Source organism: Chiloscyllium plagiosum, chromosome 12, assembly GCF_004010195.1.
Source record: "Chiloscyllium plagiosum isolate BGI_BamShark_2017 chromosome 12, ASM401019v2, whole genome shotgun sequence".
NCBI lineage: Eukaryota > Metazoa > Chordata > Chondrichthyes > Orectolobiformes > Hemiscylliidae > Chiloscyllium > Chiloscyllium plagiosum.
The window spans coordinates 57,986,120-58,013,040 of record NC_057721.1 but is presented as its reverse complement, the minus strand read 5'-3'; the positions used below and the strand labels follow the sequence as shown (position 1 = coordinate 58,013,040).

The 26,921-nt window shown below is 39.3% G+C and overlaps 1 protein-coding gene across 3 annotated transcripts in view; it reads right to left on the bottom strand.

Annotated features, from left to right (window-relative positions):
- Positions 1–1,170: 1,170 nt before the first annotated feature.
- Positions 1,171–26,921, bottom strand: part of chd1l (chromodomain helicase DNA binding protein 1-like) — a 109,138-nt gene continuing 83,387 nt past the window's right edge. For 2 of the 3 annotated variants that reach the window (XM_043701160.1, XM_043701162.1), the window contains exons 16-25: positions 24,790–24,935; positions 22,895–23,058; positions 20,604–20,815; positions 18,493–18,591; positions 18,040–18,110; positions 16,741–16,855; positions 14,123–14,231; positions 9,872–10,090; positions 4,534–4,615; positions 1,171–3,206 (exon numbers count right to left, since the gene is read on the bottom strand). In XM_043701160.1, the coding sequence (XP_043557095.1) occupies positions 3,075–3,206; positions 4,534–4,615; positions 9,872–10,090; positions 14,123–14,231; positions 16,741–16,855; positions 18,040–18,110; positions 18,493–18,591; positions 20,604–20,815; positions 22,895–23,058; positions 24,790–24,935 (1,349 nt within the window). In that variant the 3' untranslated portion in view covers positions 1,171–3,074. Of the gene's footprint in view, positions 3,207–3,437; positions 4,434–4,533; positions 4,616–9,871; positions 10,091–14,122; positions 14,232–16,740; positions 16,856–18,039; positions 18,111–18,492; positions 18,592–20,603; positions 20,816–22,894; positions 23,059–24,789; positions 24,936–26,921 lie in introns of those variants that run through there. The other variant, XM_043701161.1, reaches the window with a different exon arrangement.

Sequence of the window (26,921 nt, the reverse complement as noted above, 5' to 3'; positions counted from 1 at the left end):
TCACTTACTGTACCATTTCTCCTTGCACAGCTACATCCTTCTATAGTTTTTACTTCCAGTTTCTTTTTGATCTGCCCCAAATTATTCAGTCATAGAGATGTACAGCATTTAAACAGACCTTTTGGTGGTCCAACTCATTCATGCCAACCAGATATCCCAAATTAATCTAATCCTATTTGCCAGCATTTGGCCCATATCCCTCTAAACCCTTGACTATTCATATACCCATCCAGATGCCTTTTAAATGTTGTCATTGTACCAGCCTCCACCATTTCCTCTGGCAGCTCAATCCATACATGTGAAAAGGTTGCCCTTTAGGTCCGCTTTAAATCATTCCCCTCTCCTGAACCTATTCCCTCTAGCTCTGGACTCCCCCCACCCCAGGAAAAGATCTGTTTATTTACCCTATCCATGCCCCTCATGACTTTATAATCTCGATAAGGTCACCCCTCAGCCTCTGATGCTTCACGAAAACAGCCCCAGCCTATTTAGCTTCTCCCTCAAATCCTCCAACCCTGGCAACATCCTTGTAAATCTTTGCATTTGCCATTTCAAACTCTTCATTATCGAGTTTTGGATCTCCCATTTACCTAATCGTACAATCACTTCTAGAGGCATACAGTCTGCAAACAGAGGATTTGGTCCAACTAGTCCACGCCAACCATATTCCCACTTGGCTGCATTTAGCCCATATTCCTCTAAACCTTTCCTAATTGTGTAATTTTCTAATTCTCTTTTAAACATTGTAACTATACCTGCATCCATCACTTCCGTTGGCAGTTCATTACATACACTGACCACTTTGTATAAAAAAGGGTGCCCCTCCTGTCCTTTTTAATGCTTTCTCCTTTCACCTTTTAAGAATGCCCCCTCTACCTTAGGGAAAAGACAACTACCATTACACTACCCCTCATTATTTTATAAACTTCTATAAGGTCACCCCTCAACCCCTGTGCTCCAGTGAAAAGGAAGAGTCCCAGCCTATTTTTATAAGCCAAAAACTCCAGTCCCTGAAACATGTGGTTGGAGGGTCACAATTACCTCCCATATGCATATCTCTCCGCCCGCCCCTGCCCCCACACGCCCCCACCCACCACCCCCTAGCCCCACCTCCAACTCCCTATTTATCTCTCAGCCCCCTTCCCCCTCCACATTCCTGATAAAGGGCTTTTGCCCAAAACATCGACTCTCCTGCTCCTCGGATGCTGCCTGACCTGCTGTGCTTTTCCAATGCTGGACTTTTCAACTTTGATTCTCCGGGATCTGCAGTCCTCGCTTTCTCAACTACTAGTCAATCAATAATCATTTAAAATCACTGATGAATGGGGGAGGAGGAGGAGGAGGTTAAGACACATTTTTGATTCTCAAAATCTCTGTTTGAAAAGGTAGTGGACTCCATAAATAATTTTTAAAGGATGTTGAACACATATTTATGGATGAGGAACTTAATAGCATTCCAGATACAAAAGCAAGGTGTGGGAACTAAGTATGACTGCTCTTTCAATGAAAATGGCCTCCTCAGTGCTGGAAGGCTCTATGATTTCGATTGTTTAAACAATTCTGCTCCTCTTGGCCTCACAAAGATACTTTTATCTGCAGCTGAAACACAATAAACGTGGCAGGGCATGCTTAACACAGTAGTTTCCAAAAATTGCAAATCAGAGTACTGTATATATCATAGGACTGCAAAGTAAACAGGATCACTGTCTTAAGCTGGCAATTATTAAATATTTTTCAGAAACACAAACCTGCCTGCACTCAATTATCATCAATTCTTTTTCCCAAGGCAACTACTCTGTACAACATTGGAGATGGGACCACTCAGAGACTCACCCAGTCTGGGTTAATTTGCTTAAAACTTCATACATATTAGGCTAAAGGCAAAAAAAAAACTCATAAAAAGGTCATAAGATTGCTACATGCTGACAGATGACAGCATGGGATACCTCATAATAAATAGAAATGAGAGGTCAGATTTATATCTAATGGCCAAATATTTAAAAGAAGTTATGTTGCAAATCTAGCCAATAGTCCATCATCTTTACGAGAGGAAAGATCTAATATTTAAAGCCAAAAATAATTTATCTTGGAATTCTTTTCTAACAGATGAAAACAAATGTTCTGTAAAGTTTTGATTAGAAGCTTATTTTTTGCAGTTGGTTACAATGATGTTTAGACACAACATGGTCATACAAAGCTGCCAATGTCAATTAACAAAAGAACACAATTCTATTTGACAAAAGTTAAAAAGAGACAATTCAGAAAGATCTTAACGTAAACTGTTTCAACCCAGTTTTCCAGAATACCTTCACAGGTATTCAAATTCCCACTACGATTCTTGCTTTCATTCTGAACTGACTCTTTCCTGGACGACTAAGACGGTTTCATGGCTTCTTGCTAGTTCTACTGGCCTAAACTTACTTTCAGTTTTGATGGCCTTAACCCCTTTTCAGTTCTGACAACTTGAAAACCTCTGTACAAACTTTCACAGCTTGGAGATCTTCCAAACTAAAACCATTCTGCAAACATGACTATTATCCTGAACTGAAATCAAGATTCTTCAGCCAGCAGAAGTCAAACTAAACTGATCTGATCTGTTTGCCTGTTTTTCATCGACTCAGTAGTTTAAACATTTAATCAATTAATACCCCAGCTATCTCACTTAATTGAATCATATAGCTTTTTGGAAAAGATATATTTGGTCACTGTTCCAAATGACTTTCTGACCTCTTTAAAATAAAACAGAACCTAAGCCAAGCTCTCACTCTTCTGAGGAAGGATCACTCGACCCAACTCGGATTTCCAGCAGTTTCTGTTTTTGTGTTTGCAAAATGTTAGTTGAGTTTTTTTTTGTCTTAATACTAATGTAATGTCAAAACAGTAAAACATTAGAAAATTGAGAAATAAGTCAAATCTGAGTAGTCAGTGCCAAAGCCACATTTATAATGTAAGAAAAACTGAAAAAAATAAAATGAAAAAACATTTGTATAACAGATACTTTATCATACTTAACCCAAGCCCACATATATGGTATTTTCAGTGTGGTGTCAGGATGACTTTTGCAAATGCAACCTTCACTCAGAGTTAGTTAGTTTAATTTCATACGAAAATGTGTCAACCTTCTGCTGTTTTGAGAAACAAACTTCAAGCCATCGAGCTTGGACTACAACTGCTGTAGGATTCTCCTGTAGGTAGCTCTGTAACTCCTAGAATCAAGACACAAATAGCATCAGTGAGGTGACATTACCTTGACATTCAGTGCTGACAAAAGGAGTAGATCAGAAGTCACGCAACACCAGGTTATAGTCCAACAGGTTTATTTGAAATCACAAGCTTTCAGAGAGTTGATCCTTCGTCAGGTGAAGTCACTTCACCTGAAGGAGCAGTGCTCCGAAAGCTTGTGATTTCAAATATGCCCGTTGGACTATAACTTGGTGTCACATGATTTCTGATCACATCCACCCCAGTCCAACACCTGCGCCTCCACATCAAAAGGAATGGAAGTATAAAGTTGAGCAACTACACTTTGATCAATTCTTGTTTAAGATAATCCAGTCTAGTTCTGGCCCAAAGTTTGGTCAGAAACAATATCTACATAACTGTAAGCATACTTTATTCACAGAATTTCTTTCTTCCCAAACATCACCCCATCCCTATTCTCTTTTGCCATGTTCAGCTGCTCCCATGTTCCGCCATGCTCTCTATTATGCAGTCTATCTGCAGCATGCTTTTCCTTGTCCTGAGATTACCTATTTCTATACAGCAATTATAAATGATTCATGTCTCCTATGCTGCTCTCATGCTCACATGGTTATCTCTAGAATAATCTAAAAGTCCTTGGTACTTGTCCTTCACTATTTACATAACTCCGAGGCAATATTTATTATCTAGAAGCATGGGGTTAACACAGAGTAAACAGTGTAGAAAGAAGGCAATCAACCCAACTAGTGCATGCTGGTATTTACACTCCACCTTTCACATTACCTCTAATCTTCATTTTCCTAAAAAAAAAACTCCCAGTCTATTCAATTTATGTACAAAAGTGCATTATCTTATGATAGTTCACTTGTTGCAAAGTGCTTTGAGACATCTGGGGGGGGTCATGAAAAATGCTAAATAAATGCAAGATTTTCTTTTTCAAAAACATTTTTCTTTTCTAATTTCACTATTTAGTCTTGACAGGTTGTTTCGGGAAGTTCAAATCTCCCATGCTTATCATACAAAGTCTGCTATTCAGCTGATGGGTTTGCCAACACGTTTCTTGTTTCAGTTGTCAAAACTGTACCAACTCAATCTTATCTTTGGTACCTCACCTTCACTCTGGCATTTTCACCTTTATTTTCCCTTTTTATCGTCCTGCTCAACAAATTCTTTTTTCCTCTCAATGCAGATTACCAAGGCATACTCCTATACATTGGAGTGTTGTAGAAATGCTGTATGAAGTTAATATGCAAATGTGGGAAAGTAATCCCAAGGAACATGCACATGAAAAATATAAAAAAGGTAAATGTAATTTAAACTGATGCTGTTTACCTGCATTTGGCTAGAATCATCCACTTGTGCCACAATATGAGTGGTTTCAGCACAGAAATTCTGATCCACATCACCATTATAAGTGCATTTACATTAAAGAAAGTAATTACCATTGAAGGAAAATGAAAATAATTCACAACTGAAAGGAAGACATTCACCATTTTATGAAATATGTAACATTTAGTTCCCAAAGTATTCTGACAAGTTTGAAGAGTTCATAGATTTCATCATCTCTAAGATAAATTATGTTTGGTTGCTGCTGTTGCTCACCTTCTTCTTACAGTCACAGAGATGTACAGCACAGAAACAGACCCTACGGTCCAACCTGTCCCTGCTCAGATATCCTAACCTAATCGAGCCCCATTGGCCAACACTTGGACCATAGCCCTCTAAACCCTTCCTATTCATATATCCATGCAGATGTCTTTCAAATATTATAATTGCACCAGCCTCGACCATTTCCTCTGGCAGAGTCTAGATTAGAGTGGTGCTGGAAAAGCACAGCAGCTCAGACAGCATCCGAGAAGCAGGAAAATCGACATTTCGGCAAAGGGCTTTTGCCCGAAAAGTTGATTTTCCTGCTCCTCAGATGCTGCCTAACCTGCTGTGCATTTCCAGCACCACTCTAGTCTAGACTTTGATCTCCAGAATCTGCAGTCCTCACTTTTGCCTAGTTGATTTCCTCTGGCAGCTCATTCCATACACGCACCACCCTCTGCGAGAAAACGTTGTCCCTTAGGTCGCTTTTAAATCTTTACCCTCTCACCCTAAACCTATGCCCTCTAGTTCTGGACTCCCCCACCCCGTCGTCTATTTACCTTACCCATGCTCGTCATGATTTTCTAAACCTCTATAAGGTCACCCCTCAGCCTCCGACGCTCCAGGGAAAACAGCCCTAGCCAATTCAGCCTCTCTCTATAGCTCAAACCTTCCAACTGTGGCAACATCCTTGTAAATCTTTTCTGAACCCTTTCAAGTTTCACAACATCCTTCCGATAGGAGGGAGATCAGAATTGCACACAATGTACCAAAAGTGGCCGAACCAATGTCCTGTACAGCCGCAACATGACCTCTCAACTGCTGCACCCAATGCTTTGATCAATAAAGGAAAGCTTACCAAACGCCTTCGTCACTATCCTATCTACCTGTGACTCCACTTTCAAGGAATTATGAACCTGCAATCCAAGGTCTCTTTCTTCAGCAAGACTCCCCAGGACCTTACCATTCAGTGTATAAGTCCAACTCAATTTGCCTTTCCAAAATGCAGTATCTCACATTTATCTAAATTAAACGTCATCTGCAACGCCTCAGCTCATTGGCCCATCTCTTCAAGATCCCTTTGAACTCTGAGGTAACCTTCTTTGCTGTCTACTACACCTCCAATTTTGATGTCATCTGCAAACCGACTAACAATACTTCCTATGTTCACATCCAAATCACTTATATAAATGACAAAAAGCAGTGGACCCAGGACCGATCCTTGGGGTATGCCACTGGTCACAGGCCTCCAGTCTGAAAGGCAACCCTCCACCACCACCACCCTCTGTCTTCTATCTTCAAGCCAATTCTATATCCAAATGGCTAGCTCTCCCTGTATTCCATGAGGTCTAACCTTGCTGATCAGTCTACCATGAGGAACCTTGTCGAACGCCTTACTGAAGTGCATATGGATCACATCCACCACTCTGCTCACATCAATCTTTTTTACTTCTTCAAAAAACACAATCAAGTTAATGAGATATGATTTCCATTGCACAAAGCCATGTTGATTATCCTTAATCAGTCCTTGCCTTTCCAAATACATGTAAATCTTATCCCTCAGGATTCCCTCCAACAACTTGCCCACCACCAACATCAGGCTCACCGGTCTATAGTTCTCTGGCTTTTCCTTACCACCTTCCTTAAACAGTGGCACCATGTTAGCAACCTCCCATCTTCTGGGAACTCACCTGTGACTATCAACAATACAATTATCTCAGCACGGGCCCAGCTATCACTTCCCTAGCTTCCCACAGAGTTCCAAGCTATACCTAATCAGGTCCTGAGGATTTATCCACTTCTATGCATTTTAAGACATCCAACACCTTCTCTTCTGTAATATGGACATTTTTGAAGATTCAACATCTATTTCATCACATTCTATATCTTTCATGCCCTTCTGCACAGTAAACACGGATGCAAAATACTTATTTAGTATCTCCCCTTTCTCCTGCGGTTCCACACGTGGGCTGCCTTGTTGATCATTGAGGGGCCCTATTCTCTCCCTAGTTACCCTTTTGTCCTTAATGTATTTATACAATCCCTTTGGATTGTTTTTAAATCTATTTGCCAAAGCTATCTCATGTCTCCTTTTTACCCTCCTGATTTCTCTCTTAAGTATACTCGTACTGCATTTGTACTTTTCTAAGGATTCACTTGATCTCTGCTGTCTATACCTGACATATACTTCCTTCTTTTTCTTAACCAAAACCTCAATTTCTCTAGTCATCCAGCATTTCTTACACTTACCAGCTTTGCCTTTCACCCTAACAGGCATATACTATCGCTGGACTCTCGTTATCTCATTTTTGAAGGTTTCCTATTTTCCAACCATCCCTTTACCTGCGAATTTCCAAATCAACTTTTGAAACGTCTTGCCTAATACCGTCGAAATTGGCCTTCCTCCAATTTAGAACTTGAACTTTCAGATCCATTCTATCCTTTACTATCTTGGGTGGGCGGCACGGTGGCACAGTGGTTAGCACTGCTGCCTCGCAGCGCCAGAGACCCGGGTTCAATTCCCGACTCAGGCGACTGACTGTGTGGAGTTTGCACGTTCTCCCCATGTCTGCGTGGGTTTCCTCCGGGAGGTCAAGTTTTGCACCTTCCTCTAGTAGGTACATCCACATACTGAATCAGAAAAGTTTCTAGTACATACTTAACAAATTCCTCTCCATCTAAACCCTTAACACTATGGCAGTCCAGTCTATGTTTGGAAAGTTAAAATCTATGATCATAACCATCCTATTATTCTTACAGTTAACTAAGATCTCCTTACAAATTTGTTTCTCAATTTCCCATCAACTATTGGGCGTGGGTCTATAATACAATCCCAATAAGGTGATCATCCCTTTCTTATTTTTCAGTTCCACCCAAATAACTTGCCTGGACATATTCCCAGGAATATCCTCAAGTATTGCCTAAATGTTATCCCTTATCAAAAATGCCACTCCCCCTCCACCTTTGTCCCCCTTTCTCTCCTTCCTATTGCAGTTGTACCCTGGAACATTAAGCTGCCAGTCCTGTCTATCTCTGAGCCATGTCTCTACAATTGCTATGATATTCCAGTTTCTTGCCCATTAAATCAAAATGCCTCCACGTCTATCCCTGCCCTTGACTTGAATCTTTATCCTCATCTAACTTTGCCCCCTTATAGAGGTGTATAAGATTATGAGGGGCATGGATAGGGTAAATAGGCAAAGTCTTCTCCCTGGGGTCGGGGTATCCAAAACTAGAGGGCATAGGTTTAGGGTGAGGGGGGAAAGATAAAAAAGAGACCAACGGGTCAACTTTTTCACACAGAGGGTGGTATATGTGTATGGAATGAGCTGCCAAAGGAAGTGGTGGAGGTTGGTATTAACTGCAACATTTAAGAGGCATTTGGATGGGTATATGAATAGGAAGGGTTTGGAGGGATATGGGCCAGGTGCTGGTAGGTGGGATTAGATTGGGTTGGGATATCTGGTCGGCATGGACGGGTTGGACCGAAGGGTCTGTTTCCATACTGTCCATCACTATGACTCTATGTTTTCTTCATTTGCTCAGCTCATTTATGAAATCTCCTTTCATCACTTTCAAGTCTATCCCCAACAAACTCATGACTATACAGTTCCTTTGGAAGATCCCTTTTGACTTAAGTTGTAAATAGTTTGCTCTTTTCAAATGACATGACACCATTTCCCCCCTCTTCAAAAATACTCTTTATTTGCACTAATCTAGCTCCCTCATTATTCCGGATTCTTTCCTGGAATTATCTCCACCAGGCCCTAAAATTCCTCAACTTCCTTTGTTCCTTTAAGCCTATTCCTAAAACGCCTCCTGATTTCTCCCTCATGTCTCTGGGTCAGTTTTCCTTCTACCTCTATGGAGTGCTAAGGACACTTTTCTACTCTATAGGTTTTACATAAATATACATTGTTATTGCTTCTTTCTTCAACCTAAATTGGAATATGTATGTAAGGACTGCAAGGTGAAATGATCTGAGGTAATATTCATTTATTTCATAGTCAATATCAGTCTACAGCTCCGTGTGTCTATAATTTAGTACAACATAGCTGTCTGAGAGTGTGCTAAGATTAGCTCGTTAAGTGAAAGTGTAACACTGATCATACTTACAATACTCGTGAGCAAAACGTACCTATGAAAATGGGGAAAATGAAAAGTGAAAATACCACAGTACAAAACATAGAACCATATACCTTTCTAGAAATGAGATATAAAACATATTTGCATTTGGGATCAAATTTTGTTTCACAATCCTGATTCTAAGTGGGGCAAGGATGAAGGAACACTTGAGGAAACATAAAGCTGCTGGTCTCCTGGTCTTCTCCGTCATGAGATGTAGTTCATTTTCATGAACCTGAGCTTCCTTGATTTTTTTTTCTTGATTTGTGTGCCTTCTTCCAATAAGCTCTAAACATGTGCCAGCAATGTTCTATTTAATTGGTGTTTCCAAAAAGTTTGTTTCAGTGCAATTTCCTTCATTTCTCACTAGGAAAGGCCTGAACAATAGCTTCTTGGCTGCTATGTGGCTGTGTGCAACACTGCTGGAACACTGGTTGCCAGGATAAACTTACCTAAAATCGATAGAAATCATGCCAAGTTCTCCAATATGACAGGGTCACTTTGTTAAGTATTAGACTTTCGGTTTATTTCTTGTCTCGATGTCAAAGAACCAACATACTGCATTTTAGTCATTCTCTCCTTTGCCTCCATTCATGCTCCAATTCAAGGAGAATGTTCAAACTGAGTGCAAAGCAATTTGAATCAAGTATTTTGTGATAACAGTCATAAAATTAGCAAATCATTTAGATTTGAACAAACATACACAAAGTCAACCTCCTGTACGAACACCCTCTCAAATTCTCAGCACAAAATTAAAATATAAAAGACAATTATAAATATTCACCATGAACTAGAAGACTACATTTCGTGATTAAGTCATTTAAATTGAAAACGCCCACATTAAATATTGGAAAGTAACTGCTTTAGCAATGCTGCCCAGTTTCAAAAATTAAAAAGCTATGAGAAAATGATCACAATACATTAGACAACCTCACCATCTAAAGAAAAAGGATATGTAATCAAATAACGGCTTAGCCTCTTCTTTTCTGATATATTGAAGAAGTAAACATTTACACCAGACATGAAATCTGGTAGAATAGCTGAACTTTCTGCGGATTGTTCGGCAGCATCTCCCTCAGTCCTACTTTTGTTTGCTTTATCCTGCTTTGTTGATATGTTGTCAGCAGAATCGGAGGATCCAGAAGCAGATGCACTATACCTTTTGAAATAGTAGCTGGCATTTCTTGTAAAGGAGACGTTAAATTTGGTTTCATAAAGAAGACCATAAATACAGAGCTCACTGAAGCATCTTAACCATAACATTACCATAAAATCAAATAATAAAGCATCTAAAAGGTTCAATGAGTGAACAGGATTGACTTCGTTTTCTTTTGATTGTGACAAAACATCAATATCTAATCAAACTGAATGCCATTGAGATTTATATTTATCAAGACGCAACACTTTCAAGTTTGTTTTTATCTATTCTCCCTGTCCACGTTTCTTTTAAAATGCTTCATTCATACTTCAGAGGTAGACAGTTGTATTACCTGTTCTCTGAATCTGAAGTTGATGATTAAAAGGTATATATGGACTGTCTCCCTATGAATTTACTTAAAGGCTTCTGAATCAAGTTACACAAAGAATTGTTGGCTAGCTTGTGTGATAAATCAGTAACAAGCATCAATAAATGAAAATAAATATGTTCTGTGTGGCATTCAGAAATATATCTATAACTCTCTCTGAAGATAGCTGGGCAAACACTTGGTGGGTTTGCAAAACATCAAGCCATTTGGATCTATTTCACTTCAAGTGTCTATCAGAGCTACAATTATGCATATGCACATAAATGTCAAGTGGCTGTTTTGTGACCCTTGTTTTGAAATGAGACCTTCTGCAATTCTGTACAATCCTATCTACCTAATGCTTCCTAACTGATTGTACATAAAGGAACAAAAACAAAGTGTTGAAGAGTCTGGCAGCATCTCTGAATAAAGAAACAAGAAAATAACTTCTTTGGGTTCTGAAGAACATTTACATTTAACTCAAAATGGTAATCATTTCTCTCCCCATAGATGCTGTCACACCTGAACTTCTCAGCAGTTTCCAACTTTCAGTTCTCCAACATCCACAGTATCAAACTTTCATTGAAGTGTACTTAAAGGGACTCCTAAAGAACTCAAACAATTCCATATTTAAAAATATAGTGCCAACTTTTTTTTTGAGGAGCTGCAATCTCATGTAGATTAGCATTCCACTCCTTTTTAACACAACTAAAGAGCTCTGCATTTCTGACAACCGGATTCCAATCAGGGCTCCTTCTGAAATACGAGCTGTGCTTTCAGTCAGTTCCAGAGCAGGGGAAGGTGGGTGGGTTGGCCTAGTCCAGCACTGGGTCCAAGTTATCATGTCCCGAGCAGAGGGAGATATCATGTCCAGTGGCATGATGGGTTGGTGTCTGAGTGGGTTTTAGGGGTCTCAAGAAGGTGTAGTTGAGGTTGTGTGAGCTAAGTTAAAGGTCAGTTGAATACTCACTCAGAATCTACGACGTGTTTAATAGTCTAACATTTCTTGAGTAACCATTTACTTCATTGCAGCAGGACCCTTTGTATACTCCGACGTAAACAGATTTAAAGTCTTTTGGAAGCTTTCAGGCATAGGAAAACTTGCCTAGCGGTATGTTTCAGGCAATTTCTTCTGAGACTGCAGGGACCCATGTGAAAATCCCATCTCAGCTTCAAAAATGATTATCTGACCATCAGAAAATCCGCATTAATGTCTCTGCTAAATGGAGCAATGAGGAAACAAGTGCTCTAGCAGCGTTTCTAAAAACCATACACTATTTGGTAGCATGGGCAAGCAAAACAATGCCCTGAAATATAAATCTGCTTTAACAGTACCCTATCTGGTTATGCAATGCAAGTATCCACGCTTGAGAGTCAATTCAATCAAGGTCCAAGGCGTAATATTTAATATGGATCGAATCTACCCATTTTAGGAAGGAGATTCATCATTATGTCGGCGGGGCGGCCAGCAGTCAATTTAACCCCAAGTATGTTTCACTGTGAACTTAAAGCAACTTCACTTTAAATCGTCCCTGTGAAAGGGTAGTCAATAGTTCCCAAAATATGAAACCTTGATTGGAAACCATATTTTTTTCCACTCTCTTTTGAATTTATCCATGATCTTTTCAGCATTGTTAACAACATATAATTATTTCTCATTTTTTGCTCCCCCCTCATCATGTATACCCCTAGTAAAAAGGCAATGGATTGGTAGGTGCTACGAAGTTGTGTACTGTATTCATGAAGTGAAAGGCAGGAAGCTAGAATTTGTTTGTGAAAATGATAGGTCGAAAGAGTTGGTGGTCCCTTTAAGAGATAAAGTGCTTTCCTAAGCTTAAAGCTTTATACAGAGAATGTGTCTGTGATTAGCTGCAGATTACAGACAATTCTGAAATTGAAATATGTATCAATTGACTGTGTGGTTGGCAACTTAGGCTGGTTTTGATGTTAAGGCAACCAGCTTGAATATTAGCCACTTAATTTAAACCAAGCCCTAGACATCAAAACCCAATGAAATTTAAAATCTGGTAGCTTTGATTACCTGGAACCAGATTGTAAAGAACTTAATAGGTCATCAAGGGTATAAAAGATGAAGGCTCTCTCTTCAAATGGTGGTTAGCCATTTCAGCTCTCAGAAAAAAAGCACCATCTATTCGTAAAGATACACGGTACTCTTAGATAATATTCCTGACACCAGAATTCAACAGAGAGAGGCATTCAGAACAGAAGAAATTACAGAGAAAACATCCCTCACAGCAGGATTAGCAGAAGAAAGGCTGCAGAGACAGCAGAAAAGGCAGTGCATTCCAGAAGACAGATTCTGTGCGAACTTTGAGAGACTAAATGTTAATTTATTGTTTTCTTATTATTTGAATTTATATAAGTGGGACCAGCGTTTATTGGAACAGCATACCAGCAGAATTTAGTTCAATAAGGGAATAGTTAGTAGTTAGAGGGGAATTGTTCGGTTTGTTAATAATTCTGTTAAGTTATTCACTATTAAGAGTTAGATAAATAAATTGTTACTTGTTGCTTATAAACTTAGTATCATGGATTCCTTTCATGTAACCACTCTTTTAAAAGATTACAAGGGGCAAGGCAAGCTTCTCTGGGTGTTTCGAGTTTAATTATTAAAAGGGAACCTCTACTCCTGCCATAACAGATTGGGACTTGTATTTCTGTTTAATTATCAGAGGGGGTTGACCTTTTCCCCTTCGTAACAGTAAGGCAGTTAACTGTAGTAGCTCTATTTCATATAGCAGCTTCTTTGATCAAGTTAAAACTGCACGTTTAAAATTCATCCATAGGACGAGAATTTCTCTCAGTAGGCATTTATTGTCCAGCCTTAAACACTGTTGAGAAGGTGGTATTGAGTTGCCTCATTGGACCTAAAGTCCATGTTGTTATAGGCGCTTTTGAGGAAGGCAGAGTTAGGAGTGAGGTATTCATCACTAAACTCCCAGCTTCTGATCTGTTTTTGTGGCCACAGTATTTATATCTGGCTGATACAGTTCAGCTTCTGGCCAATGGTAAGCCCCAGGATTTTGATAGTGGTGGATTCAATGATGGTAATACTATTGAATGTCAAGGAATGATGGTAACATTCTGTCTTGTAGGCGATAATCATTGCTTAGTGTGCATGCTTCTTGCCACTGATCAGCCCAAGCCTGAATGCTGTCCAGGTTTTGCTACATTTGGTCGTGGGCTGCTTCACAGTTTTTAATCATGGTTTGCTTCAACTTAGTCGTCTCTGTCTTCAGGCTATCAAAGTATCTTCAGATCTAGGTGGGAAACCATGAATTGCAAATAATTGAAATGTCCAATTTCCACACACCAAGTTCAGCAAGAAAGAGGTAGTAAAGGAATTTCTTCTATCAGGCCAAAGTAGGAGCTTAGAACTAGGGAACTTAGAACGTGTTTTGAACTAGGGAATTTTAGCAAAATGTGATTGAATTAGTAATTAAACATGAGAATATCATTAGCATGGTAAGGACTTCCTTCAGTTCCTACTGAGACATTCCATTTTTCTAAGAATTCAACAAAGTAATACTTTGACAAATGAATTTCTCATGCAGTATATGGAATTTTATGACAATCAGGGTGTCTAACTCACATCTACAATATTTGTTCTTGAAATTGTTAGTCCAGGAAACTTTTATAACATGTGAGCTATCATCACATTATGGATAAAACAAGGATACATGTAGGTTGATATGCCTCTCGAGGAAAGGTACTTCCGAATAAGTCTTTCAGTGCCATACCAGTTAAATCCTTTGGTTGTATGCCCTATTCGTGGGAGATGCACACTTGCTGAAAATGAAGGATTAAATGTGATTCAAAGATACACTGTTAAAATATAATTGCGCATGCAATGGTATATCAATACAATTAAATAAAATGCTTGGGGAAAACAATTTGAAGAGGAATTAATAGAAAAAATATCAAGCTGATAGTATTCAAAACAAATGTTAACAGACCTTAAATGTTCCTTTTATTTTAAATTCTTTCATGAAATGTAATGGCTACTGAAAGGCAGCATTTGTTGTCTATCCTACACTGTTCTTGAGAAGTTGGGGTGAGCCGCCGCCTTAAACGAACACTATTCATCTAGTACAGGTACACTCAAAATGTAGTTTGGATGTAAGTCCTATTCACAAAAAGCAGGTCAATTCAACCTGGCTAATTACTGCCCTATTAATCTACTTTCGATTATCAGAAAAGTGATAGAACGGTCATCGACAGTGCACTCAAGAGACACATGCTCATATGCTGGTACAGCCTAATCTGATCACAGCTTCTCATCTGATTAGCCTTGGCCCAATGATGGATAAAATGTGCTTTTGTCTGAAACGTCGGTTTTTCTGCTCCTCGGATGCTGCCTGACCTGCTGTGCTTTTCCAGCACCACTCCAATCTTGGCCCCAAAATGCTGAACAGCCATTCTGAGAGTAGCTACCTTTGACATCCAGATAGCAATGGACTAAGTATGGCATCAAGGAACTTTAGTGATCCTGGAATCAATAGGGATCAGAGTGAAAACTCCATTTGTCAGTCATACCCAGCATAAAGGATGATAGTTGTGAATATTGGAAGTCAGTCATCTCAGTCTAAGGAGACATCTGCATTCAGGATAGTGTCCTGGCCCCAAACATCATCAGCTGCTTCAATGGCCTTCCCTCCAATGAAAGTTCTGAAGTGGCAACATTCACTGATGATTGCACAATGTTCAGTGTCTTTCATGACCCCTCAATTACTGATGTAGCCCATACCCATATGCAGAAAGACCCAAACAACATCAAGCTTGAGCTGATAAGTAGCAAGTAACATTCACACCACTCTAATGCCAGGTGATGATCATCTCAAATAAAGAGAATCTAACTATTTCCCTTGACATTCAATAGCATCATCATTCATAAATCCCCAATAACATCATCCCGGGTTTTACCACTGACTAGAAACTGAACTGAACCAGGCATATAAATGCTGAGAGTACAAAAGCAGTTCCAAGGCTGGGACATCTGTGGTGAGTAACTCACATCTTGTGCCCTCAAGACAAAGCAGCCTGCTTCATTGGCACTCTCGGCATTCTTTCCCTTCACCACCAGACCACAATGGCAACAGCTTGTACCATCTACAAGATGGACAACGACAACTTACCTGGGCTCCTTCAATAGCACTCTCCAACCCCACAAATACTACCACCTAGGACAAAGCCTGCAGATGCATGGGAGCCCACAAAAGACACATACCATTCTGACTTGGGATTTGGAACTACTCCTGCTCTGTAACTGGGTCAACATCCTGGAAATCTCTTCCTAAGAGCTCTGTGGGCTACATCGCAAGGCTGCAGCTCATCACCAACTTCTCAAGAGCAGTTAGAAGTAGGCAATAAACACTGGGCTAGCCAGCAAAACCAATAACCCATGAATATATTTGAAAAATAGTGGAGAATGTCAGGCCATAAGGCCTTATTTCTGTGCTGTCAAATTTCTGTTTTGTTTATATTACAACCACAGTGCAGGTGTTGAAGCTATTTCACTTCATACCAATACTCAAGTTATAATGCAAATTCATACTCAGGTCACAAAACTATCTAGGAAACAAAATGAAGCGAGTACACAAAAATAACAGAAATTGCTGAAAAAATTCAGCATGTCTGGCAGCATCTGTGGAGAGAAAGCAGAATCGATTTTTCAGGCTCAGTGACCTTTCTTCAGAACTGAAGACACCCTTCTTTCTGAAGGTAGCTGTTCACAATATGTTAATTCTGCTTTCTCTCCACAGATGCTGCCCAAAACTGCTGAGTATTTCTAGCAATTTCTGTTTTTGTTTCTGATTTCCAGCATTCGCAATGCTTTTGTTTTTGTGAAATGAAATGAGTCTTAGCCACTCTGTAGTGCCAGATTTCTACATAATTTACCTATCAGTGCACAGAAAATCCTTTTGCTTTGATTTTTAAAAATACATTCACTGGATGAGGGGATCACCAGCTAGGCTACCCCTAATTGCCTAGAAGGCAGTTGAGAATGAGTGTGTGGACACATGTAGACTAGGTTGGCAACTTCCTTCCCCAAAAGGTATCAGTGAACCAAATGAGTTTTTTTTCCTGATAATCGACAATGGCTTCATGGTCATCATTAGACTCTCACCTCTAGATTTTTACTGAATTCAAATTCTATCATACACCATGGCAAGATTTGACCCATTAAAACTATCTGGGTATCTGGATTAATAGTCCAAAAATAGTACCACCAGGCTTTCACCTTCCATGGATTATTTTCTGAGGCTACATTTACATGATTATTTTAGTATTCACTTACCATTCCTTTTCTTGGCAGCTCTGTAAAGTTTTTGTAGCCCTTCTTCTAAAGCGGTCAGCTTGATTCCAGAAAGATTGTTGGAACGATCTCTTTGCTGTGCAACTATCAATGCTAACTAGAAAAACAATTGCTTGGTCAAACACATTAAACCTAAGTATTATCAGCTGTTTAAATGCCCACAAAATGGACAACTGGAACCTGTACAAGTATGAAGAATGGTTCAGAGGGAAAATTAAGGTATTGACTTACCAAACTATGTACAGGCGTAATTTTCAGGGATAATAAAATACTTTTGTAGCTTGTGATGTCATGAAAACCACAGGATTGAAATAATAATCATGAGTAAGAGATAAAAGAAAGGCAAACTACAATTTTAATCATTGGTCAGAGTTGGAAAGAGGGAATAAACTAGTCATAGAGTTATAGAGTAATACAGCATGGAAACTGACCCTTCGGTCCAACTCGTCCATGCCAACCAGATATCCTAAATTAATCTAGTCCCACTTTCCAGCATTTGGCACAAATCCCTCCAAACTCCTCCTATTCGTATACCCACTGAAATATCTTTTAAATGTTGTAACTGTACCAGCTTCCACCATTTCCTCTGGCAGTTCATTCCATACATGCATTGGAAATTCAACAATATTTTAATTTTCTATTCTGTTAGGAATTACATTGCTTGGAATAATCTGGTGAACAGATGCCCAATAGCAAGCCCATGATATAAAGGCCAAACAAGGGGCAGGACATAGTTATTTAAACACTTCAGGCTTGCCTTACCATTTAGATCTTCAACAACACTCCCAGAGTATTTTTGAGAGTAGGTGCCAGAAATATAAGTGGTTGCACTAAGGCCATTGGGAGTTGGGAACAGGGGGTAGGAATCGACTACTGATACATAGCCATCAGGATGATTCACACTCCTGGGATCTCTGCCTTTCTTCCAATGCATTTCTGGGCAATGTTGGCAATAGTTACTGCTCTCTCTGCTATTACTGCATGTAAGTCCAACATATAGATGAAACAATGGAGGCAATTAGTTGATCTTAAATTATAATAATGAAAATAAGTATTCCTGAAAAAATATGTTTTATTGAAGATTCTTGCTTGCACTTATCAGGACAAAATGATTTGAAAAATGTGTATTTTTTCAGTAATATTCATGTTTTGTATTATCAAATGAACAGAAGACAATGAAAATATGTTAGCTAAACGTAGGGCAGACAAAGTATCAACACATTTTGGTTTTGCTAAAGGATAATTGGTAAAGTTAATACAGAATAAGCAATCTATCCCTACCAGGTCTTGCCCTGTATTTCTTGACTCCTTGTCATCAATGGGAAATAGAAGAACACTTCCCAGAGAAAGGTCTGGAATGACAAAATAATTGTAATAGAAATACCAATGACAAATGATATAAATGAGAAATATGTTCACCAATAATGAAATTTTGTATGATCTAATTGTTAATTATTTTATTAATCATTGGCTAGTTATATTTTCAGAGAGTTTGTTTAGCATTTCCCCTTTTGACTTACTGTATGAAACACATGTCACTACTGTTCTTCACAGCACGACTGAACTGTAGTTCAGTTTTGCTTACTACATGCAACATATTTTTCAGGCTTAAATAGACTTCTAAGCAAAACAACACATTCATAAATTGCTCCACCGAGGTAGTTTATTTTTAAATTTTGAATATATTAAAGAAACAAAAAAAGATATCAACTACTAAAATTTACTCTCTTGTACCTTTCATTTTCCCTGCTCGTCCATAATGCTTTCTTGGTTCATCTGACCTAGCTTCCAAAGCTGTAAACAAACCTCCTTTTCCCCATCTTCCAGAGTCATCTAAAAATTGTAAATATTGAAAGAATGTTTAATGAAAGACAAATGTACGTAAAACCAAATTAAACTTGCCTTAAGACACAATTATTTGGATTGAACCAAACTGCATTCGTGAGGGGGGGTCTCGGACTCCAAAATTATTAATTTTGATAGTTTATTTACAGAAGATTGCTTTTAACATTGTGCTACTGTAAGAATCCAGCAACATGAATTTTCAAAAATATTTTTAGGCGATTAATGGGCACAGCAATAATAACTGCAGCAGGAAATCTAGGGCAGAACTAGATACATCTGTAGGTTTTCATGGATAAAAGATGGTCTGGTATTAACCTACTTGCATGAGTGAAAAAACTGCGTCAACAAAGAATCTTTTCAAAAATCAGTGTTCCTCTAATTCTGGCCTCTTATACATCCCCAATTTTATTTATGCCTGCATTATATAGCATCTAATTCTGGAATGACCTCCCTATAGATCTCCCCTTCCACAACTCACTTTCTTACTTTAAGACATGCCTTAAAACCTATCACATTGACCAAACTGTGATCATCAAACCTAAAATCTCCTTATGTGGTTCGTTATCATATTTCATTTTATAATGCTCCTGTGGGCCACCTTGAGACACTTCATTACGTTAAAAGCTGCAAATGTTGTTGCTGAAATAAAGTAAGTAGTTAGGAAATTATAGGCAGCTTCCTTAGATCACAGCTGGAACAGAAATCCATGCTTATGTGAAACCACTCTAGCCAGCTTTACAAATGCTGCTTGTCACTTACAGGAATAATGGATCTATTCAACTGAACAGAGTCAGTGGGCAGGATTTTCCTAGCCCTGGGATGGCAGGTTGGCCAGGAAAAAAAAGCAAAGAGCAAAATCACGGTGGCTCACTGATGTATGGGGAGAAAGTGAGGACTGCAGATGCTTGAGGTCAGAGTTGAGTCTGTGGCGCTGGAAAAGCACAGCAGGTCAGGCAGCATCCGAGGAGCAGGAGAATCGATGTTTCGCACATAAGCATTTCATCAGCCAGCCAGTCCTGATGAAGGGCTTATGCCTGAAACACCAATTCTCCTACTCCTCAGATGCTGCCTGACCTGCTGCGCTTTTCCAGCACCACATTCTTGGCTCACTGATGTAAGTCTGTTGCCAAACAGAAGTGTGAGATAGTGTACATATCTCCTATTAAAACTCATAGGATCCTATTATGGTCAATATTCAGCATTTGGTCAGCAACTGAATCAACCACCCACCTCACCTCCACAACCCTCCAATTCATACAAGTGGCCACTCTGTGATAGCCCTTGGGTATCTGAAGGCTCCGTACCTTTGGACCATCCAGCATCAAGACAGGCTATCTTCACAATCCATCTGATTTAATTTAACACTTTCTGCTCTGAGGGAGCTCTCTTGGTCTGAGCTATCTTCAGCAGCACCAGTAGTGCTGTCAAGGCTCAAGTTGCCAACATTTCTTGCCTGACATTTTAGCTTGGAATTTCTGAGCTGGTTGCTGCTTCCTCTGGAACCCCATTTTGTTCTGAAGCTTGTGGTAAATTCCTGTCAGAACGTCTGAAGGCAGAAATCTGTAGGTATTATTCCATGCACAAGCCAAATGTCACATTGCAAACCTAACAAGGGCAGTCTGACAGTGACCTAAACATTCACACATGAAAGAAATTTTACAGAATGACTCCGAGAAGGTGAGTAAGGTAGGCAGCTAATCCATGAGCTGAGTATTTAGGCAATTGTAGGTATCCAAATAATGGTGGAGATATAAAAATCAAAGATGTGCAAACAAAGTGGAGAAGTACACATAAACCAGAGCTGGAAGAGACTGTAAAGGTATGAAGGAGCAAGAGCATGAAGGAAATTGAACCTCACTGATGAGAACTTTAAAACCAAAGTATTACTACTCCAAGTGCCAGCGTAGACCAACAAATACAAGAGTGATGGTTGAACAGGACTTGGTTCTATCATCCATAATATAAGGCTTCTATAGTACAACGATTATTTTTCTACTTGCCAACACAATGCACTATTATTGCATCCTCTTTATCAGCAGCCATTGGGTGAGTGACATCCCCAAGAACATAATGAATGGATGTCTGTTCTGTATCTGTAGAATCGAGATCACCAGGAAGGTCATTTCCATCCTCCTCGGATTCATCCTCACTCTCACTACTCAACGATGGAAGACAGGGAGATCTGTAGCCATGAGATTCCCACCAAGCCATTCTAAGGAGAAATGTTATTTATAACTGCATTATTGCTATTTAAAACAAATATGGTCCCTGCTTAAAAAATTGGTGTAGGCTCTTAAAAAAAACCAAAACAGTTATTATATTGTTAAAGCAAGCAATTAGTTCTGAAATTGTTTGAGGTCTTTTGATAGTTTAATGAAGTGTCACATGGTTCTGTGCTCTTCCTTTATAATCTACAACAATTATGGTATTTCAAAGTGTTTTTGAAGAGGAAACATGTGATCAGCCTCAATGTAATGAAGTTCTGCCCAAATCAGCTTCAGTGAATTATCCTCGCTAAATTACTCATGTCCAAGGCTGAGAAGGTAAGGTGTATTAGCTATGGGAAATGCAGGGTGGCAGGGATAGAGTGCGCGCGTGCTGGTGGGGGTCTTGGTTGAATGCTCATTGGAGGGTCAATGTGGACTCGATGGGCCTAATGGCTTGCTTCAACACTGTAGGGATTCTATGAGTCTAGAACAGAATGGCATAAATGTCAAACCCTTCTCCAAACGTTCAGCAGATAATCTAGGCCAGCAATTCAGTTCTGAAGGAGCATTTCATTTTCAAGATACTATCTTTAGAATAGACTTTAGGCCAGAACTTGATTGCCCCTTGAAAGAAGAGCAAGGTATTTTTCCTGGCGGCCATACTTGTATTTATGTCTAGATTAGAGTGGTGCTGGAAGAGCACAGCAGGTCAGGCACCATCCGAGGAGCAGGAAAATCGACATTTTTGGCAAAAGCCCTTCATCAGGAACGAAGGCCTAATCTGGACTCTGATCTCCAGCATCTGCAGTCCTCACTTATGCCATACTTGTATTTATCCTGAGCCAAGGACAGATTAAATGGTCATTCATCTCATGCTTTTTGTGGCACTTGACTGTGTGTAAACTGGCATGCTTGCCTATAAAAACATTTATAATTCAAAAATAATTCAAGTACATTGGGACATCCTGGGAGTACGAGCGGTGCTATATAACAATACGTTTCTTCACTCGCGGTTTAAAATATTAACCTTGTTTGCTTTACACTATTTCCATTGGAGATAGAAAGAAATACAATGATTCAGCCACCAATGGCCAAGATGTTATTCTCAGTTTTTTCTTAATTAGCTGATTTCTGTATCTATTAGAGGTTCATGTATATCAACATCCAGAGGAGACAGGATTAAGTTTGTACGCAATATACCCACCTAACAAGCAGCCTGCCAATTCTTACCATGATGTAGAAATAATTTGCAATAAAGTGTTAGAATTAGATTGAAGGAATAGAACTCATGATGTGGAGCTGCTGGTTTTGGACTGGGGTGGATAAAGTTAAAAATCACACAACACCAGGTTATAGTCCAACAGGTTTCTTTAGAAGTACTAACGTTTGGAGTGCTGAGAGAGACAGAGAGAGAGGGAGAGAGAAAGAGAGACAGACAGAGACAGAGAACTATAGTGGGGTCACCTGTTGTGTAACATGAATCCAAGGTCACACTCGCGCAGACCTTCCTTCATACACACACTCTCTCATACACACACACACATACACCTCACACCCACATTTTACCAAGCTTTCACATACGCAAACACATACACTCTCACGTGTACTCACACTCGTATGCACACACTCTCTCTCTCTCACATGCACACGGACACACATTTAAGTCTATGGGGTGAATTCTATTTGCAGATACATTCTATTTTGCTCAAAAAATGCACAATCTTCAGGCAGTCAATGCAGGTGTTGTGAAATGGACTGTAATTCTACAGGAAATCAGTGCCTTCAGGATTGAAGGGAAGAAAATTGCCAATAAAAAGAGAATAAAACTGAAAACAACAGGATTGATATGCTAGAACCAATGTTCATTTCTTATTTGCAACTAGAATCTACAAAAGGATACAAAGAGGAAAACGGTTATTCCTGACTACCCTGATTGGGTTCCCTAATTAGCAATATTATCCCTCCAGAAATATATTGCTTATTTTTGTTTCAATTGGACTTGCTAATCTATGACACTACTTTTAGTAATACCCTTCCTAAACGAGCAAAAAAAAATTTGAAGTGGCAATAAAGCAGTTCCTTACTTTTTTTTGTGTTCTTCCTCTTCTCGCTGCTGTTTCTTTTCAGATAGTAATTTTGCTCGTTTAGCTGCTGCCTCTTGACGTTTCTGACGCCGTTGCTCAAGTTCTTCAGGTGACAATATTCGTTTTTTCCTAATGGACAGATCCAGTGGAGCAGTCAAAAGCACCTGTACAGATAAGAAATAAGAAAGTGATAAAATCACAGAATCCCTACAGTGTGGGAAGCAGGCCATTTGGCCCATCGAGTCCACATTGACCCACTAAAAGCATCCCACCTATAGTTTCCTGATTTTTGTCTCCCTCCCTTTTTTGAATAAAGTTAAATAGCTTTTTTTCCAATATAAAAGAACCTTCCCAGAACATAATGAGTTTGAGAAAATTAAACCCAATGTATCAACTATCTCGCTAGCTACTAGGATGAAATCCATCAGGATCTGGAGACTGAAATTCAACAGTTCTTACGTCTACTTTCCTGTGTTTTCCCCACAACTCTTGATTTCCCTGCTAATCATACCTTAAATATGCACAAATACCCTAGTCCATAACTCTGTGGCAAGGAGTTCCAAAGACTCAAAACCCTCAAAGAAATGAATTCCTCCTCTCAATTTTAAATTGAGAGTAACAGTAATTTTCAGTAATCCTCCTGGTAACAGTAATTTTCAAGATCCCACTTCCTTTCAATTTCTGATTTACAGCTAGTTCTGGGATGCAACCTGCATCCTTTTTAGTGAAGACCAATACAAAATGTCTATTCAATTTGTTCAACATCTCTTCATCCTCCATTACCAGCTCCCCAGACTCATTTTGTACAGGACCAATAGTCACTTTGTTAAAACCTTTACTTTTTAACTTTCTGGAGAAACCTTTCCTATTTGCTTCTATATTTTTTGGCTAACATTCTCTTTACTTTGGCTACATTTTCCCTTGTTAATATTTTTGCAATTCTTTGCTGTTTTTTATATCCTGTCCAACCTTCTGACCTGCCACTTGTCTTTGCACAAACAAATGTCTTTTTTTTTTAAGTTTGATACGGTCTTTGACTTTGGAATCCTATGTGGATGGATTTTGAATCAGTGCCTGATTTTGGCACCACATTCCTCAAATATCCTTCTGGGTAACAAAAAAAAAATGATATCTGGAGGACTGGAATACAGGGGGTTGGAAGACATGTTTCAGTTATACAAAGTTCTAGGTTGACCCAAATAGGGACTACTGCAAACAGTTTTGCATGTCCTATCTTAGGGAAGATATATCAGCAACAGAGAGTTTTCTAAAATGATACTAGGACTCTGAGTTAAGAAATAAGGATTAAACAAACTAGAGTTGTGTTCCCTAGAACGTTGAAAGTTGATAATGATTGAAACAGTAGATTAGCAAGTAAAACATTTTTTCACTGGTTGATGAGTGTAGGGTATGGTAGGATATTCTAAAAATTAGAATCAGATCATTCAGGAATGAAATTAAGAAATATTTCTTCATACAAAGAATGGTAGATATTTGGAATTCTCTTCGGCAAATAGTAATTGATGTTGAATCTAGGATAGACATGGATGGAATTTTATTTGCCAAAGATATTAGGAGCATATGGAGGTAGTTTGCGGAATATCATGGTGTCACTAAATGGAAGAGCAAGCTCAGTTGGCAAAATGGCATACACTGATCCTATAAATAAATTATTATTAATTGGGATCAGGTGTGACCTTCTATGACTTTACAAATTTTGTTACTCTTTTATAATTTATCTTTAATTTACTAATATTATTACAGATTAACTGTCAGTACATTCAAGGATATGATTAAAGGCACATTAAAGGATATGATGAAAATTATTACAAAACAACACAAGGTTTGCATATGCAATTTACATAGAATCCTTAGAATTAGCACAGCTGTCTTACATTAGACTTTGTGCGGAGTGATCTTCCTCCTTTACTGGCTTCTTCAAGTACCATTTTGTGAAGATCCAGAAGTTGCTCAAAAGTTTTCTGATCTGCTGCACTGGGTTCTTTAGAATAATCTTTCCCCTCATATTGATACATGTGGCCTAAAATAAATAAGCCTTTGGTAATAATTTGCAGTTTAACAAGCTTGACTCTAATTAACCATTTAAAACAAAACAATTTTCTGCACCCAAAGGGATCATACCTTGGCTGCAGATTAAACTAGTTTAACACTTAGATTAAAATCATATACTTTTAAGTTCCTTTGGTTGCAAAGCAACAAGTTAATGACACTTGTGGGGTAACTATTAAATTGATGCAGTACAATGATATACAGCTTTGTTATGCCATGTATATTGTTCTATATTATCAACAGGCCCCTGATTTATGGCAACTAAATATGTCAAATTACATTATTAGATACCATTCAGCAGCATTCAGAATATTGTGGGTGAAGGTGAATTCTATAAAATGGAGGGCAGCTCTTGGTTTGGCAAGAAAAGGGATAGCGATTTTGAAATTTGGTAGCAAAGAAGTATCTTGAGACTTTGCAGCATTTGACTTAACAAAACTAAGGGGACAATATGCAAGCAGCACAGTTCTGAAAGTAAATGTTTTACTGTAAGAAGATTGTTTTTTGAATATCTGATTTTTTTAAAAAAATGAGACACTCGGGGGATCCAAGATGGCGGCGACCCAGCAAGTCTGAGTCGATAGTGCTCCTCCCAAGACTTGGGCAAAGTGGGCCACCCACCCCCACCACACTCGCCAAATCATTTAAAATAGCTGTTTAATTTAATTAGTTGCTTAGTATTAAATTTAAACAACCTAATCTTTAGTAAAAATTACTAAAGGGAAGGGAGCCCACAGTTTTCAGCAAGCAGGAACCCCTCCCCCACCCTCTCCAGCTGCAGCAGAGGCGTCCGCAGCCGCTTCGGGGGACTTACCTAAGTGGCAAGCCTTGTGGAAATCATCTCCAAACTGGATGCGAAGATCGACGCTTTCATTGAAGAATCCCGAAGTCGATGGGACTCACTCTCGGCCGCACGACCGAGACATTAAAGAAATCGAGCGCCGAGTCAGAGGGGCAGAGCTAAAGGCCGCGACCTCCGAAACTACAGTGCAATGGGCTGTGGATCAGGTCCGGACTCTCGAACAGCGAGTCCAGACCTTAGAGAAACATATTGATGACCTCGATAATCGAGGTCGCCGAAAAAATATTCGTTTGCTGGGCCTTCCCGAACGGGAAGAGAAAGGCCAGCTTACAGCGTTTCTCGAGCAGTGGCTGCCACAGCTTTTAAACCTGGAAGATGGATCAGGCCAGGTAAGGATGGAATGGGCCTACCGGGTTGCAATACATGGGCCCGGCTCGAACCAGCACCCCTGCCCGGTCCTGTTCTGGCTGCAGAGCTATAGGGAGAGGCAGATACTCCTAGAAGCCTCTAGAAATCTTGGAAAAGATTCCCAAGCCATGATCTATAAAGGATCCAAGATTATGTCATTCCAGGACTTTTCCCCAGGCCTGAAAGAGGAAGGCATTCGATGAGGCGAAGAAGTGTTTAAGGGACTTAAATATTCAGTACTCCTTACGCTACCCAGCAACCATGAAGGATCCGTGTATAACTTCGGATCGCCAGAAAAGGCTAAGGAATTTTTGGACTCTCTTAGATAAATTGTAAGAGACAATGGATGTTGGTTTGCCGTTCCCCCACTCCGATTTATATCCCCCTCCTTTTTCTCTTTTCTTACCTTACTGTTTAATATTATCTTGGGGGGTGGGGAGAGGGATTTATTTATTTGTTCTGATCCGTGTATAACTTCGGATCGCCAGAAAAGGCTAAGGAATTTTTGGACTCTCTTAGATAAATTGTAAGAGACAATGGATGTTGGTTTGCCGTTCCCCCACTCCGATTTATATCCCCCTCCTTTTTCTCTTTTCTTACCTTACTGTTTAATATTATCTTGGGGGGTGGGGAGAGGGATTTATTTATTTGTTCTTTATTTAACGATTTTCTCCTCCCCTTGGGGTTTGTTTTTATTATTCTATGTATGTATGTGTGTATGTATATATATGTGAACGTATGTGTGTG